General features: G+C 36.6%; 2 protein-coding genes across 2 annotated transcripts; one reads left to right on the top strand and one right to left on the bottom strand.

Annotated features, from left to right (window-relative positions):
* The first annotated feature begins 7,142 nt into the window (after positions 1–7,142).
* On the top strand, positions 7,143–9,761 carry LOC129573013 (uncharacterized). The gene is made up of 4 exons (XM_055453149.1): positions 7,143–7,741; positions 7,973–8,558; positions 8,638–8,881; positions 8,971–9,761. Exons 1-4 carry the CDS (start codon positions 7,143–7,145, stop codon positions 9,759–9,761), a joined length of 2,220 nt encoding a protein of 739 aa, XP_055309124.1.
* A 1,431-nt stretch (positions 9,762–11,192) lies between these two features.
* LOC129573012 (uncharacterized) lies at positions 11,193–11,663 on the bottom strand. Its single transcript, XM_055453148.1, has one exon. It carries the CDS (start codon positions 11,661–11,663, stop codon positions 11,193–11,195), a length of 471 nt encoding a protein of 156 aa, XP_055309123.1.
* Positions 11,664–15,767: the final 4,104 nt, after the last annotated feature.

Genomic DNA, 15,767 nt, shown 5'->3' with positions numbered 1-15,767 from the left:
TTTCAGGTATTCTTTTTTTCAGGTTCTCTTTCAGGTTCTCTTTCTTTGGTTCTCTTTCTTTCGGTTTTCTTCGTCTTCTTTGCTTGTCCTTCATTTTTTTCTTTTGTTTTACAGCATGCTGTGCCTCATACTGTGTAATAGCATTGTGAGAATTGAAAAACGCGAAAACGCGAAAGTACCTAACATTAAGAGAGTTCAAAAACGCGAAAACAGATGACCTTTGCGTTTTTCGCGTTTTTGAACTCTCTTTTTTATACTACTAATTATAATTAGTAGTATAATCGATATAATAGGTTATACTGGTCTATAATTGATTGAATTTTTCAGCTGCGTATCGGTGCTTAGGGTTCACGATAGTCCAAAACAATGTACCAAATATGGTTTGATGCAGTATTGTATCATTCAGAGTTGTCCATGGCCATCAAAATGATTTTAGGCAATTTAGTACATTTTAGTACATATTTAGTACTATTTTAGTACTTTTAGTACTTGACCTGTAAAGCTCTGAAGCAGTACTATAAAGTTGCTTCAGACATCATTGCTCTATCTCAGTTAGTTGAGGAGTTATAAACTTCGAAAAATACTCAAAAATACTGTTTGGTAGCCAAAATTGATTTTGAGCCAAAAAAGTGAACTAGATGAGGTTTTTTTGTGTTCATGAGTTCAGAAGAATTATTCAATTTGACGTTGGCTACAAAATTGCCAAAGAAAATGGCCAAAATCGATCACTTTGCGAGTTAGAGTCGAAAAATTGAATAAATTGCCAAAAAAACCGACATTTTGCCCTGAAGCACTTACAAAACTTCATTTTTCGGGTAAAGTTTGTTAATAAAATTTGTTTATTGGACTTTTACCAACAACTTTGCTCAAGACAGCAATGCGCTATCACCAATACTAAGTGATTTATGGACCAAAAATTGAAGAAGTCAACTTTGCCAAAAATCCATTATAGGAAAAAAAACACGTAGGTCGATAAAACGAAAACGCCAACAGAACTTTCAAAACGCAGTTGGGGTTTTTCATATCTCAGGGAGTACTAACGCCCCAGTATAGTCACTACTCTATTGTCCGACCAGTGTTGCACTGTGTTACAAGTAATAAATTGTGAATTAATTAAATTTGAATCGGATGAAAACCTCTAGACGAGGTTAAAATGGAGTGATGCTCCTGTGCATGGATTTAACACGATAGTTAGATAAATGCAAAATTGGCGAATTAAAATCGCTCCGAAATGATTTTTTAAAATTGATATCACACGCTTTGTGTTCGCTTTCGGCACGAGCATTGACTTTGGGAAAGTTTTTTATTTGATATCAGCTGTTTTGTTATAGAATTTTGTTCTGAATTTATCAGCCATTTTGAGTGTTAAATCCATGCACAGGAGCATCACTCCATTTTAACCTCGTCTAGAGGTTTTTCATCCGATTCAAATTTAATTAATTCACAATTTATTACTTGTAATTAGTAGTATAAAAAAGAGAGTTCAAAAACGCGAACAACTTCACGCCGCGCTCGGCATGATCGTTTACTACCTGTAGCTTTTGTAGCATCTTCCGTGCGTTGAGATAATCCTCATCAGAATTCCATCCTGAGGGATCTTTTGATAAGAATTCGGTCTTGATATTAAACCTTTGGAAAAATCTGATCGTATTTTCGTTGACAAAATGGTCCAAATTCCACTGTTGAAGATTCCACATTTCTCGTGCCTTTATGTTGATTCTGTAGGGTGATGATGATTCTTCTTCAATATCATCGATTGTAAATAAATTCAGTTTATCGACCATTTGTTGTTTTTCTTGGACGCTCACATTTTCATCGAAGAAGGCCAAAGCAACAGTTTCTGGGTGCAGATACCACAAATGAGTACCAAATTTTTTTAGCACTCTAGAAGAAATGTCTGCATCGATTTCATTGTACTTTTGGACGGCTTTTAAAAACTCCAAATCTTGCTTGGGTGCACCAAGTGGATCTGTAAATACGCACAACGAATATAGACAGATCGCGAATGGCTCTTTTTTCTTTTTCTGAGTAATCATTGAATTGATTCATGAGCATTTGCATCTTCAATACATATAAAGCCCGAGACATCCATCGCACTGTACTTGTGCTACCTGGTCTGCGAAAGACAACTGGGGTGTTGGGAGTGGCGCCAAGAAAAATCAATGTTAATTGTAGCAGTTCTTTGTAATCTGCACGTTTAAAATCCTTATCCAATTGATCGTTGCAAAACTGAATGATGCTGTTGCTCACAGTAGATGGTATTTTGGATTCGATGAATGGATCAGCAATACCGGTTGTATAATTTGTGTGATCCATGTCATCCCAGGCTCCTTGAACTCTTCGAACTTCTTCACTGTGGGTGCCGATGTTGGAACGAAATCTTTCGCTTCAAATGCACCCTTGAGCATAAGTTCGTAGACATGGTGTCGGCAACCGAGTTTCAATAAATCCCTGCCCAACTTATGCTCTAAAATTGTACACGCACCAATAAGTCGTCCAGTATTCGCTGGAGTTGTATCGAAACACATACATACAATATCGTTGGCAGCATTCCATTCCGTCACTGTTCCGAAAACGGCTTCTGCTTGTGCTGCACCAGTGCTATTATCAATTTTCGGCACTTTCAAAAGTTGCACACCCGATTCTTGTGAGATGAGGATTGGAAGCCGATCGACAGTTTTGTGGCCTGTTACGTCTTTCATTAATTTCCCGTCCCAGTGGACTGTGGCGAATTTGGCTTCAAAAGACTCTTCAATCTTTAAAGCCGTTTTTTTCCTATGATCGATGCATGCGCGCCGTAGTGTTTGATATGATATAACTAAATCCTCCAGCACATTAAACCCAAGAGCTTTAGCCACGCAGTAAATTACTTCAAATGCTGAGCGGGCTGATAATGCATTGGCATCGAGCATTGAGAGCAATTCATTAGTAATAAAACGTTTTTTCGGTGATCGCGGGCTGCTAGGGCCAGGTGATTGATATGGAGAACTATCGTGCCCTATCTGGCTTGCTGACAATGTTGACGATACTGACGATTCATCGGACTCTAACTCATATCGGGGACGTTTATGTGCAGCATGTTCCTCGAATTTATCGAGAGCTTCAACTTTCTTTGATCTTTTTGATGAAGAAGTTTCTGGATCATCATGTTCTTCACCCGAAATTTCCATCATTGATCTTTTTGCAGTAGCCGCGACCCCTGAAGTAGAAGGTCCTGGTTCATCATCTGGTTCTATCTGAATATCCATCATTTCTGGAGACACTGACATTTCTTCTTCTTCTTCTTGAATTTGAGGTTCACTTTCACTCTCTTCGCTCATTTTTGGAGCGCCTTTCTTTGCGTCAAACTCACTGTCCAGGTGATCCAAAAATTTTCGTCGAATTTCATCTTGTAATGGAGTCGTATATGATTTATTATGAACCACTTTACGCCATTTATCAAATTCATCTTGAAGTTTATCAATAAGTTTATCATTTCTTTTAGTTTCGATTTGAAACTTTTGCCAAACATGTAAATAACTTTTAATCACAAATTCAGCACTATTTCGTATGTTCATGCGATTTTCATAGTGTTGGAAGAACATATTTCGCAACAATCGACGTACCGTTGGAGGGCATGACTCATCAATTTCATCAGTGGCAAATCCAACTATATAAAAATCTTTCTGTTGCTCCTCTGCCATTTTTACGGTAAAACACGGTAATTTTAAATATTCAATTCAAATTGATTTAAACTGAAATGTATGTGCACTTTAGTTTGTAATATAACTAAAACTGAAACACATACTTTGTTTACCGCGTGTTTTATACCAATAGCATACATTAGAGATAAAGAAAAATTGGCATGAACATTGAACATTAAACATTATGCTTCATTACAACATTTGTTCATAGATGTGTATTGCATCGAATTCCATATTTCGGGAAATTCCCAATAGCAAATTATTTCGTCATTTGAATCCACACTCGCATGCGTGTTTCCTTTTCTCTCTTCTGGGAATTTCCTACGCATCCAAGAAGGCAGGGAATTTCCAGCATTTTTATGATCATTACACTGCATTGTGTACTGGGAATCTCGTGTTGGGCAATGGGAATAGTTTCTTTATCATTGAAGAACATTTAAGGATGTTATTACATGGTCCTCAATTGAACGCGCTAACTATAGCTGCACGACAGAAGGCAGAAAAAGATCCAAATCCAACTACCTGAATCTGTTATTCGTGAGTTATGTGCTAAAAAGAGCAGAAAAAAGTCAATGTTCGAGCATTTTTAGACTAAAGCAACACATTTATGCGCCTTAGAAACTTGATAACATGGTAGAAGTTGTTAGTTTTATTGCCACATACACAGTTTAGTTTGTGACTTGTGGAAAAAAGTTATTTGATCAGTCGAAATTGGTCGAATTGTTTAGATATATTGAAGTTTTCAGTATATTTTACCTTCAAAATTCATAGCTTGCCCAACCTTATTTTGACTATATAAATATATGAATGTTCTTAACAAAAAATGATCGTGTGGTCCTAAGTTAGTATTTCTGGGATGATACGACATGAATTTCGACTATATAACATCTCTGGAGTGTGTATACAAATCAATAATGAATAATTCGAAAATTCAGAAAAATTTGTCTTTTATACACGAGTCAAAGTGACACTAAATTTCATTAAAATTGCACTGTAATGGTACCAAATTGTTCGTACAGTTTCTGGCTACACGACACAAGTCAAAAACTGAACAAAAGTTGACCACCTGGGTGACCAGTAGAGCAAAGAATGCGAAAAATGCCGAAAATTTGCTATTTTTTCGGTCATTTTACACTGTAACTGGCCCAGAAGGCCTTTTCAATGGTTGATGTCTTGGTAAAAGTTATAGATATTGACGAGCCAAATAAAACCCCATCACTGGTTTTGGCCGAAAATTGGCTGGAAAAATGATTTAGGTCGAAAAGTTGCAACCTAAAATGATTTCCGAAACTACCTTACTCAAAAATTTCATGAATTTTGAGAAAGTGGTTTCATTTCTACGTTTTCCGATTTTTTGATGCCAAACCTATTTTTTTGCGGCCAATTTTCGAAAACCGATCGGGGAGCTTGAATATCTCAACTTTTTTTTTTTTTGGAGCAGTCTACTATATATGTATTTTCAAAGGTCCGATTCTTAATTTTTAGAGTATATTTCTGAATTGTTTATGACCTATCTTAAACTATTTCTTCTAAGCCGATTCATTTATGCGTCTACTTCATGGTGAAATATGGTCCAGAGTAGGTATTTACGGTCTCGAAATCCAAAAGGAGTCTGGAAAGAAATGAAAAAACAGAATATAGTTATAGTTTTATATAATTTTATTTAATTAAACGTATAAGAACTTCGATACTTACTTTTTGCTTGATAGCTCCTTCCCCTTATAGACCAATATATATTCCCCGCGATTTAATTCCTTGATCTGCTCCTCGTCGAACAATTTTGCGAAACGATCAGGAAGAAGCACCGCTCTATCTCCAAGGTCCACACGAAGCCTTAAACCAAACTTTGTTTGAGTCAGAGCAAACGATGACACAAAATAATCACCCACAGATAGGTCTTCAAAACAGGTGTATGGCTTGTTGTTGCAAACACTTTTCAAGATGCTTAGTAGAGACATATTGAATGATTTTCACTTATCAAGTCCGAGCTAGACTGAATATTATTGAAAAAATGGCACATATTTATATGAGCAGAAATGATTAAAATCACCCCCACTATTGAACATACTTAAAACGAGCCGACTTATGAACTATCGCGGTAAAATTATTTGATCCTCTAACATCAAAAAATTCCGATTCACATCAAATGTGCCGATTTGTGTGAGATTTCCAAACTCTAGGGATTTCGGAGAAATCCTTCTACCCCCACCAATGACCAAACATCAAAAGCGCCGATTTCAATGCATTTTCCCTTACGCCACGGGGGGTCTATATATTTTTATTTCTTCTTTCCGACACAGCTGTCATGCGATTGATCATGTCGACTGTTCAAAAACATAGTGCCGATGAAATGGCAGCTGAAATTGGTCGATTGGTGGGGGAAAATGTTGTGTATTATATCAATGAGATTTGAAAATTGTCACCAGTTTTATTCTTACTGACTACGTAATAATAAGAGATTTCAACATGTCTTAGAAACTTTATTCTGAAATTCGTGAAACTGCATTTAACGCAAGAATGCGTGCATTTGCGATCGTCAATCGAGAACATATTGACATTCGCGACTTCCTTTCAGATGGTTTTGTGATATTTGATAGTGAGATAAAACAAGTGATCGATGAGCATTATATCATAAAATTGAGTGCATGTTTCATTGCTGTATTCGAAAAACCGATACAACGTGAAGGTGATTTAAAAGAAAAGCAAACAATTTATATTCAGACGAGAAGTGAAATTGTGCACCTTGATACGGATTTGGCTGATTTTTTTCGCGAAGAAATTACGAAATATATTCCCAGCCAAGTTGATGACGTTGTGACTAAAGGGTCGGGATTTACCTTATCAGATATCGTCGAGTTAGTTGTGCAAGTGAATAAATATGAGCCGTGGAGAGGAGCATCGTTTATTGAACTGCCCAAATATTTGACATCAAAACGAGCAATAATAAACGTCATTAATAATGATGAAATGTGCTTCAAATGGGCCATACTATCAAAGTTGTATCCAGCTACGTGGAATCCCAACCGGTTATTTCACTATTTGCAATATAAAGATGATCTAAACTTTACTGGAATCGAATTCCCCGTGAAACTAAATCAAATAGATAAATTTGAAAAATTAAACCCCACAATATCCGTGAACGTTTACGTGTACGAAGTCAAAGGCGATGATAAATTCATACGTCCAATTCGCGTTACAAAAAATGTAAAGTTGAATCATGTTCACTTACTATTGATCACGAAACAAATACAATCAAAAAATCCTAATAAAGATCAAAGTGTGCAAATTCAATCACATTATTGTTGGATCAAGCATTTAAGCCGATTGGTATCCGCCCAAGTATCGAACCATAACGGTAACCATTTCTTCTGCGATCGATGTCTGAATTTTTTTCAAAGTTCGGAAAAACTGAAAAAACATATCGACCACTGTATGAAACAGAACGAGTTCGCAATTGAGATGCCAGAACATCATGACAATATCATCCAATTCAAGAATTGGCAGAATCAGCTTGAATGCCCATTCATCATATATGCGGATGTGGAAGCGCTATTGAAAGTACCTGAAGTGCAAGTTTTCAAAGGCAAAAAGCGTGAAATTGCGGCTTATCAGGAGCATGAAGTTTATAGCGTCGGGTATTATTTTAAATGTTCTTTTGACGAGTCGAAATCATTTTATGCGAGTAAACGTGGTCCCAACTGCATCGATTGGTTTGTAGACCAGATGAAAACTGCTGCTGAGTTTGCCGCCAAACATCTCAATAATATAATTCCATTGAATATGACGGCTGAACAGGAACAACGTTTTCAAAATGCGCAAACTTGTCACATTTGTGAAAAACAATTTGATTCCGATTCCATAAAAGTGAGGGATCATTCCCATTTGACGGGGGAATTTCGCGGTGCTGCACACCAAGATTGTAATTTGAATTACGTGGAAAATCGTGCTATTCCGGTAGTTTTTCACAATTTGACTGGCTATGATTCGCATTTTCTGCTACGCAAACTAGCCAATGGTTTTGCGGGTGATATGCAGATTATACCAATCAACACGGAAAGGTATATATCTTTTTCAAAAACTGTTGAGGGGACAGCACAACCATGCAAAGAGGACATCAAACTGAGGTTTATCGATTCATTTCGATTCATGGCTGATTCACTGGATACTCTTTCATCCTTGATTCCATCAGAGAAAAAGCGGATTTTGAGGACCGAATGTAAGCACCTGAGTGAAGAGCAGTTGAAGTTATTGGAGAGAAAGGGCATTTTTTGCTATGATTACATCGACAGCTGGGAAAAACTAAATGACACATCGCTGCCGTCCAAAGAGGCTTTCCATAGTACATTGACCGACAGTCCGATTACTGATAAAGATTACGATTTCGCGAAAGAGGTGTGGGATAAATTTAATATAAAAGACTTAGGTGAATATTCCGACCTCTACTTAAAGACTGATGTGCTGTTATTGGCTGATGTGTTTGAAAATTTCCGTAAAACATGCCATACAATTTATAAATTGGATCCAGCGAACTACTATACAGCTCCTGGACTTTCTTTCGACGCCATGTTGCGATATACAAATGTCCAACTTGAACTCTTTACAGACATCGATATGCTCATGTTCGTTGAGCGTGGAATTCGTGGTGGCATAAGCCAATGTAGTACGCGTTACATTCAAGCAAATAATAAATTCATGGATAATTATAATGAAAATAAAGAGAGCAGCTACATCATGTATCTCGACGCCAATAACTTATATGGCCATTCGATGATGCAGCATTTACCACATAATAATTTTCAATGGTCTGACGCTAAATTTGATCGAGAGACAATTCTGAATCTTAAAGATGATGATGATATTGGCTATGTTTTCGAAGTAGATCTCGATTCTCCGAAAGAGTTGCACGATTTGCATAATGATTACCCGTTTTGCGCTGAAAATATGCATGTTCCAGGCAAAAAAAGGTGTAAAGAAATTGCTCTTGACACTTTACGATAAAAAAAATTATGTGATCCACTACAGAATGCTGAAATTGGCTCTTCAGCATGGATTAGTTTTGAAGAAAGTGCATCGCGCCCTGCAGTTCAACCAAACAGCATGGCTCAAGCCCTACATTCAGCTGAACACGGAAATGAGAACGCGAGCTACTAATGATTTTGAAAAAAATTTCTTCAAACTTCTCTGCAATGCTATTTTTGGTAAGTAAATGCCCTCCCAAAATGATCATATCTCCATACTGAATAAATGTAATAAACTAATCAATTTTTATTTCACATTCATATTATAGGGAAAACCATGGAAAATCTGAGATCTCGCGTTGATATAAAACTGAAGTCGCGGTGGGGTGGAAGATGTGGAGCACGTATGCTCATAGCGAAACCGAATTTCAAGCGACGTACAATTTTTGATGAAGATTTGGTCGCCGTCGAGCTGAAAAAAACGAGTTTGTTAATGAATAAGCCGATTGTGGTGGGTCTCGCGATATTGGACGTATCCAAAGTCGTTATGTATGACTTTCACTATAACTTTATGAAGCCTAAATACGGCGATAACGTGGAATTGGCCTACACCGACACTGACTCATTCATATATAAAATCCGCTGCGAGCACTTTTATGATGATATGAAACAACATTTAGACAAATTCGACACCAGCGATTACAAAGAGAATAATCCATACAACATGCCCCGCGTGAACAAGAAGAAGCCTGGTCTATTTAAGGACGAGTTGAATGGCGAAATTATAGAGAAAAAGATAGGTCTACGTAGCAAAATGTATTGTGTTCGAACGAAGAAAGACAAAATGAAAAAAGCAAAGGGAGTAAAAAAATATATCATAAGTAAAGAGATTAAATTTAAGCATTATTATGAATGTTTGATTAAAAATTGTGCTATTATCAAAAAACAAAATTCATTCCGCACTATGTTGCATAAGATGTATAGCATTACACAGGAGAAGGTAGCTCTTAGTCATAATGACGATAAGAGATATGTTCTGCCTGATAACGTTGAAACTCTCGCATGGGGGCATTATAGAATAAGTGAATTAAATTCGATTGATAAGATCATTTTAAAATGAATGGCCATTTTGAACGCTTTTAATGGAGACACCCGCCATTCGATTTTGCAGTAGAATACCACCAGGCATCCAATAATCACAACAACAAATAAAAGATTTAATATATAAGCATAAACTGTAAAATTACCAAAAGAATAAATAAAAAAAATGTATTTTTTTTTTGACATATCATAAATTTTGCGTTTTTCTTTATTAAAAATTCGTTTTAAAGTACATCATTTTCACTTATCCAGCTATTATATTTGCTATCGAAACCGAGCCATTTCACATACACTTTGCCGTTTTTTCTTCGAAGAATTTTCTCAACTAAGTAAACGTTTGGATATTTTACTTGTTGCATTTCTTCTGCGTAAACACCACCTTTTATTTCGTTACCTTCCCAATCAGTTAATAAATACGTGATCGGGTCGGTATATTGAATTTTTCTGATGGTGAAAACTTCGGTCGTCCATGATGGGAGATAGCCTTTTTCGAAAATATGCTTATATTTACTTAGCCTAACATGGTCTCCTATTTTAAATTTATTTATATTTTTTGGTGGAATAATGCGCTTATAATTATAAACAGTGTCCAGCAATTCTTGCTCATGATCGAAATCAACATCTTTTGGGGCCATATTTATTGTTCGATGTCTGGTTGAATTGTACTCGTAGAGTAATTCTTGAAGAATATCAACCCATTTATAATTACCATTCAAGCTAAATCGCTGATAAATTTTTTTCTTGAGGGTTCTATTCATACGCTCTATTGTACTGGCTTCGAGATTGCTAAAAACGGAATATCGATTGATTTTATAAGACTCTAATAGTCGCGTCATCTCTGCATTGTAAAATTCTCGACCCATGTCCACGAAAAGATTCTTTACTGGTCGTTTCGTTGAAATCAAAATTGATTTCATCGCCTGCGTAACCTCATGTCCAGTCTTCGTTTTAAGTGGGACAGCATACGCCACTTTTGAAAATGTATCAATGGCGGTTAGACAATATTTCATTCCACGATCAGGGGGTAGCTCAATTAAATCTGCTTGTATTGTATCGCAAATTCCACGCATATTGTTGCGACGCCTTGGGTAATGTTTCCGCGCATCGCGATGTATCTCCTTGACAACTTGTAGCTTGCTCATTGTTTACGTGTTTCTGACAACAATTCCACTGAATGGTGAATATTCGACTTGATTATCGTGAACTATCAAGCAATATGCGGCAGTGTTGGCTGGTATGTTATCACGTGCGCTAATTTCCAATCGAACGTCAACAGTACCACCAATTAATGATTCGTCTGATCTCGAGCAATCAATTCTGCTCATTTTTGAATTTTTGTCGCCGCAAATTCGAAATTTTTCGGTCAAATTTTGGTATAATATATCTGCCCAAATCTGCTCATTTTAGAAATTCATCTGGCCAATTTAGACTTTGTCTGACCATATTAGATTTATCCGTATGATGATTGAATTTGCAAAAATGAATGGTACAGCTCTTGATAATTGCCACTATTAAAGTCCGAATTGTAATTGTCATATGGATAGTACTCCGAATTTAAATACAACTTAACATCGGAAATATTACAATTATCATACGCAGCCGAATTAGCGCTCACAATCTGTCTAACAGTTTGGAAAACAACGAAGACATACCGTGGTTTGCTTATCTGCGTCGTAGATTTGACGGTCCAAATATGTCTCATGCTCAGAGGTAACTGGGGCATCTCATACAAGTCCCACGACCTATAAGGGACGCTAATCGTTTGCTTTTTCTCCAGATATCGTAGCATCGCGAGTTTGGCTTCACCCGACAGCGTGATATGTGGCACCTTCCATTGAATGTTTTTTACACCAACTGAGCTCTCATTTATATCACTAAATCCAAATAGATTGAGATTATTTTGCCTGTTGTAAATTAACATTTTGCTGGTCTAGTTCTCGTTTCTTTTTATGTGGATTCGACACGTGATATCCTCCCCTCGAAAGTCAATTGGGTCGCCGTTTTGATCGACAATTGAAATTTGAATCAGTCCTATACGCTTTTGAATAATCGGCAAGTAAATTATATGTCGAGGTTGTTCAATGATTTTATATCCCACGTCCACTTTATTGCTTGGGAATTCGTATATTGAATGACAGGATCGACCATTTACATAAGCCCCCGTCACTATATTGCATTCCACTCTAATTACGTTTAATTTGGAGATTTTTATTACGTCTTCAGATTCGTGATCAGTATCCGCAGGAATGTGTCGCACAAGTGCAGCTTTAAAGCCAAAAGTCTCGTAAATTGACTCAGGAAATCCCAATAAAATTTTGGCTGAACACTTAAATGTGGTTTTAAGTGTGTTCTTGTTGATTTTATAATCAAAACTGATGTTTTTTGCGCTCAATTCCTTCTTTATATAGTCTAGCACATCCTCGGCTTCATAACAGCCAACTGGTACGCTTATTACATTGAACTCCACCTCATTATCAGACCCGCTATTATAATAAAATTTATTATTTTTTTTCGTTATATTTGGCATGGAATGATATGTGGTAAAATCCAATAAGCCGCATGAATAATCATATTTTTCATCTAATATTAACTCGGGGAAAAATGTGGCAGTTAAGTTGGATGAATTACCGGTCAGAGATACCGTAAATGACGACATGATTGCAAAACTGTTACTGAAGACAATCATGGAAACGCGTCCGTATTTATAGAACTCCAAAAGTTATATAAAAACTTCAAGCACAGCTGACCACATACCATGGTATCATACTTTTGGTAGCAGTTATAATTTAATAGGATTCTCACATTTTCACCCAAATATTCTTTAACTTCAAGTGGGGGTAATAAGTCACCAAATGAGTCAAAGTACCATGCGGTATTATTAATTTTCGTGAGTGCAGTCCAATGGCTTCCGCGGGATCGAACGCTATCATGATTCAATACCAAACATTCAATTTTTGATGGCTTTCTGGGCATATTGTCACGCATAAAAACCCCTCGAAAATGTGGAATTTTTAACATTTCAACAAAATTTAATATGTCATGATTGCTAAGCGGTCGATCTCGTGGAAGCGATTTTAACCGTTTTTTGAAAACGGCTTTAAATATAGGCCATTGCCTGTTTTATATGGTTTCAAATATAAGCCCTTTCCGACTTTCATCTCAATTTCTTTGTTATGTCTTTTATTCTCATCTAAAAATTCTTGTGCGATTTTTAGGTCTTTCGCTGTTTTCACGACTCCGGCAGTAGATCCAACGAGTGCACCAATCGCACTCAATCCCGCTAAAATTGGCAAAATCGGTAGAACACCTCCGGTGAATTTCGGCACTTTTAAAACTCTCGGCATTTTAATGCGCTTCCCTTTTGCCGATTTTTTGGCCGATCGAATTGCTGCTTTGATTGTCGAATCAATCTTCTTGCTTTTTGATTTTTTCATGCCCATTTTAGCATCTTTGACAAGAGTCGCAAAATCGATTTCTTTCGATGACTTCTTGATTTTTCTCACTTTTTTGCGGCAGTTTAATTTCGACATGTCCAACCCAACCTTAGCCAATCCCGTTTTCGCCTTCATAGCTGCTGACACTAACAATGATGCTGCGCGTTCTCCGAATTTAGCGTCCTTTGAAAACACTCTTTTAAATGCTTCTGAACCTAACTTTTTATCAGCCTTTAATCGCTCGGCCGAATCTTTATTATTTGCGTAAGCGATGTCGTGTTCTCTACAAAATTCGTCTAATTTATTAATACAAGTTTCACCGCGTGCTAATCGCTCCTTTAATTTTGTACCAGGTCCACAATATTGATATGATGGCAAATGTAATTCAAATGGAAGTTTGTCTATTAATGTATCGAGAAGTCCGTTACCATGTATAGACTTCGCCTTATGCAATTTCTTAGATTTACTGACGACTTTTCGACGTGCCATAATAGATGTTCACTCATCAATGATTGAACTGCGATTGATGGAGATCGTATATATATATCAGCTATTTATACGTTAAACGCTCAGTTTAAATCAAGATGCGTTTCACGAAACATGCTCTCGATATCCCTGTGAGGAATTTAGATGACATTACTTCAAGTAAAAGACCCAAAGAAAAGCGTCATGGCCCACTATTACCCAATAATCTGAGATTAATTATTTGCGGCCCAAGCAATTCGGGTAAAACCAATTTGCTTCTAGGCTTGATTGAATCAGAGAATGGGATTAAATTTGAAAATTTATATGTTTATTCGAAGACTTTGCAGCAAGACAAATACAAATATTTAGCAGACATTTTGACTCCAATTAAAGAAGTCGGCTATCATGCATTTTCATCAATGGATGATGTCATCGCACCAAGCGAAGCCAAACGTAACTCAGTGATCGTTTTTGATGATGTGATTTGTGAGAAAAGCCAAGATAAAGTACGTGAACTTTTCTGCATGGGGCGGTACTATGACACGGACGTAATTTACCTAACTCAGACATTTACCAAGTTAAGTAAACATTTAATCCGCGATAATTGCAATTTTCTCATATTATTCAAGCAAGATGATATGAATTTAAAGCATGCTTATGATGATTTCGGTATAATTTGCGATATGAAATTTGATGAATTCAAAAAATTCTGTCTCGAATGCTGGTGCGAAAAATACGGCTTTGTTGTTATTGATCTAGAAAGTGATGTAAACAATGGTCGATACCGTAAAAAATTCAGCGAATTTCTTCAAGTCTATAAAAATGATGACTGATCGGGCATTTGCGTTAGTCTGATTTTTAACGTTACACAGTCAAGATAGTGAGATAAAATGCGCAGTGAAAGGGAGTTGTCATTAAAACGTGAAAAAGATATAAAATCGAAACTTGTCAAAACACGCAAAATCATTCAAGATAAATTTAATAAAGCCCACAAAAATCGCATCACTCGTGAAAGTGAGCTCAGCGAAAAATATCGTCCAATAACTCAGGCGATCGGTAAATTGGCTGAGGGGCAAACGCATCAACGTGGAAAATTTAATACACCCAGTTTTCAAGATGAATATTATAATGATGATCCAATTTATGATGAAGCTAATCATAGCAAATTCGGAATTCCCTCTGATAGTGATGCTGAATCAATGGATTATGAGGATTGGACTGATGATTCGGAGGATGGGTATATGGATTTCACCGAAAATCAAGAAAACGTTTCAGAGAATTTTGATATTCCTGGACCATCTCATGCTGGTGCTAAGGAGAAGAGGAAGCGAGAAGATGATAAGCGTCCTATTGACACTGTGTCTATTTTGTCTGATGGTAGTGAAACCCTTATCAAGCCAACTACCGGTGGAAAACGGTCGCGACTTTCTCAAACATCTATTGATAAGCGACAGAAAGCGACAAATAAAAAAAATAATAAAAAAATACAAGAAATGCGGAAAGTAGATGAAATTTTGAGCGATCGCAATGAAATAAGAAAAGAAAAGGCTGAAAAAAAATCGAAAAATTATTATGTCATTCCAATTTTGTTGATGATAGCGATAGTGACAGTGAAAGTGGCTCAGCTATCGTAATTGATAGCGAAGAAGATGAGGTTCCAGCGGATCGCAATCCAGCAACTAAGAGAAAAGTGGAATCTAAAATTCCATTTAGTAAAAATAAATTTATAAAAGTGCAGCCAACTTCATTAAAAAGCAAGTTAAGCGGTCGCGTAAATGCAAATAAATTGCGTCAATTCATAAAGATGCCACGTCCTATCACGAATTCACTGTCACGTTTTCAGAAAATCCCAATAAAAACGATATATGCAACACCAGCTATTGATAATCCATATTTGACAGTGAGTGAAATTTCAAAACGAGGACAAGAAAAAAATGAAACAGCGCAAGAAACGCCGACGGAAAGAACAAAGAAAACGAAGAAAACGAAGGAGGATGAAGTTGAAATGACCAAAAAAACCGGCAAAGGGATAGAGACCGACTTTGTCCCTTACAATGAAAATATTGTACATGAATTTTATGACGATCCGAATGAGTTATGCGAAAGGTTGCGTCTCCTAATAGCTT

This window comes from Sitodiplosis mosellana, unplaced genomic scaffold (genome assembly GCF_009176505.1).
Source record: "Sitodiplosis mosellana isolate CC-2019 unplaced genomic scaffold, AAFC_SMos_1.0 Smas_scaffold_5865, whole genome shotgun sequence".
Taxonomy (NCBI): domain Eukaryota; kingdom Metazoa; phylum Arthropoda; class Insecta; order Diptera; family Cecidomyiidae; genus Sitodiplosis; species Sitodiplosis mosellana.
Note: the sequence above shows the minus strand (reverse complement) of the source record. Positions and strands in the feature narration are given on the sequence as shown.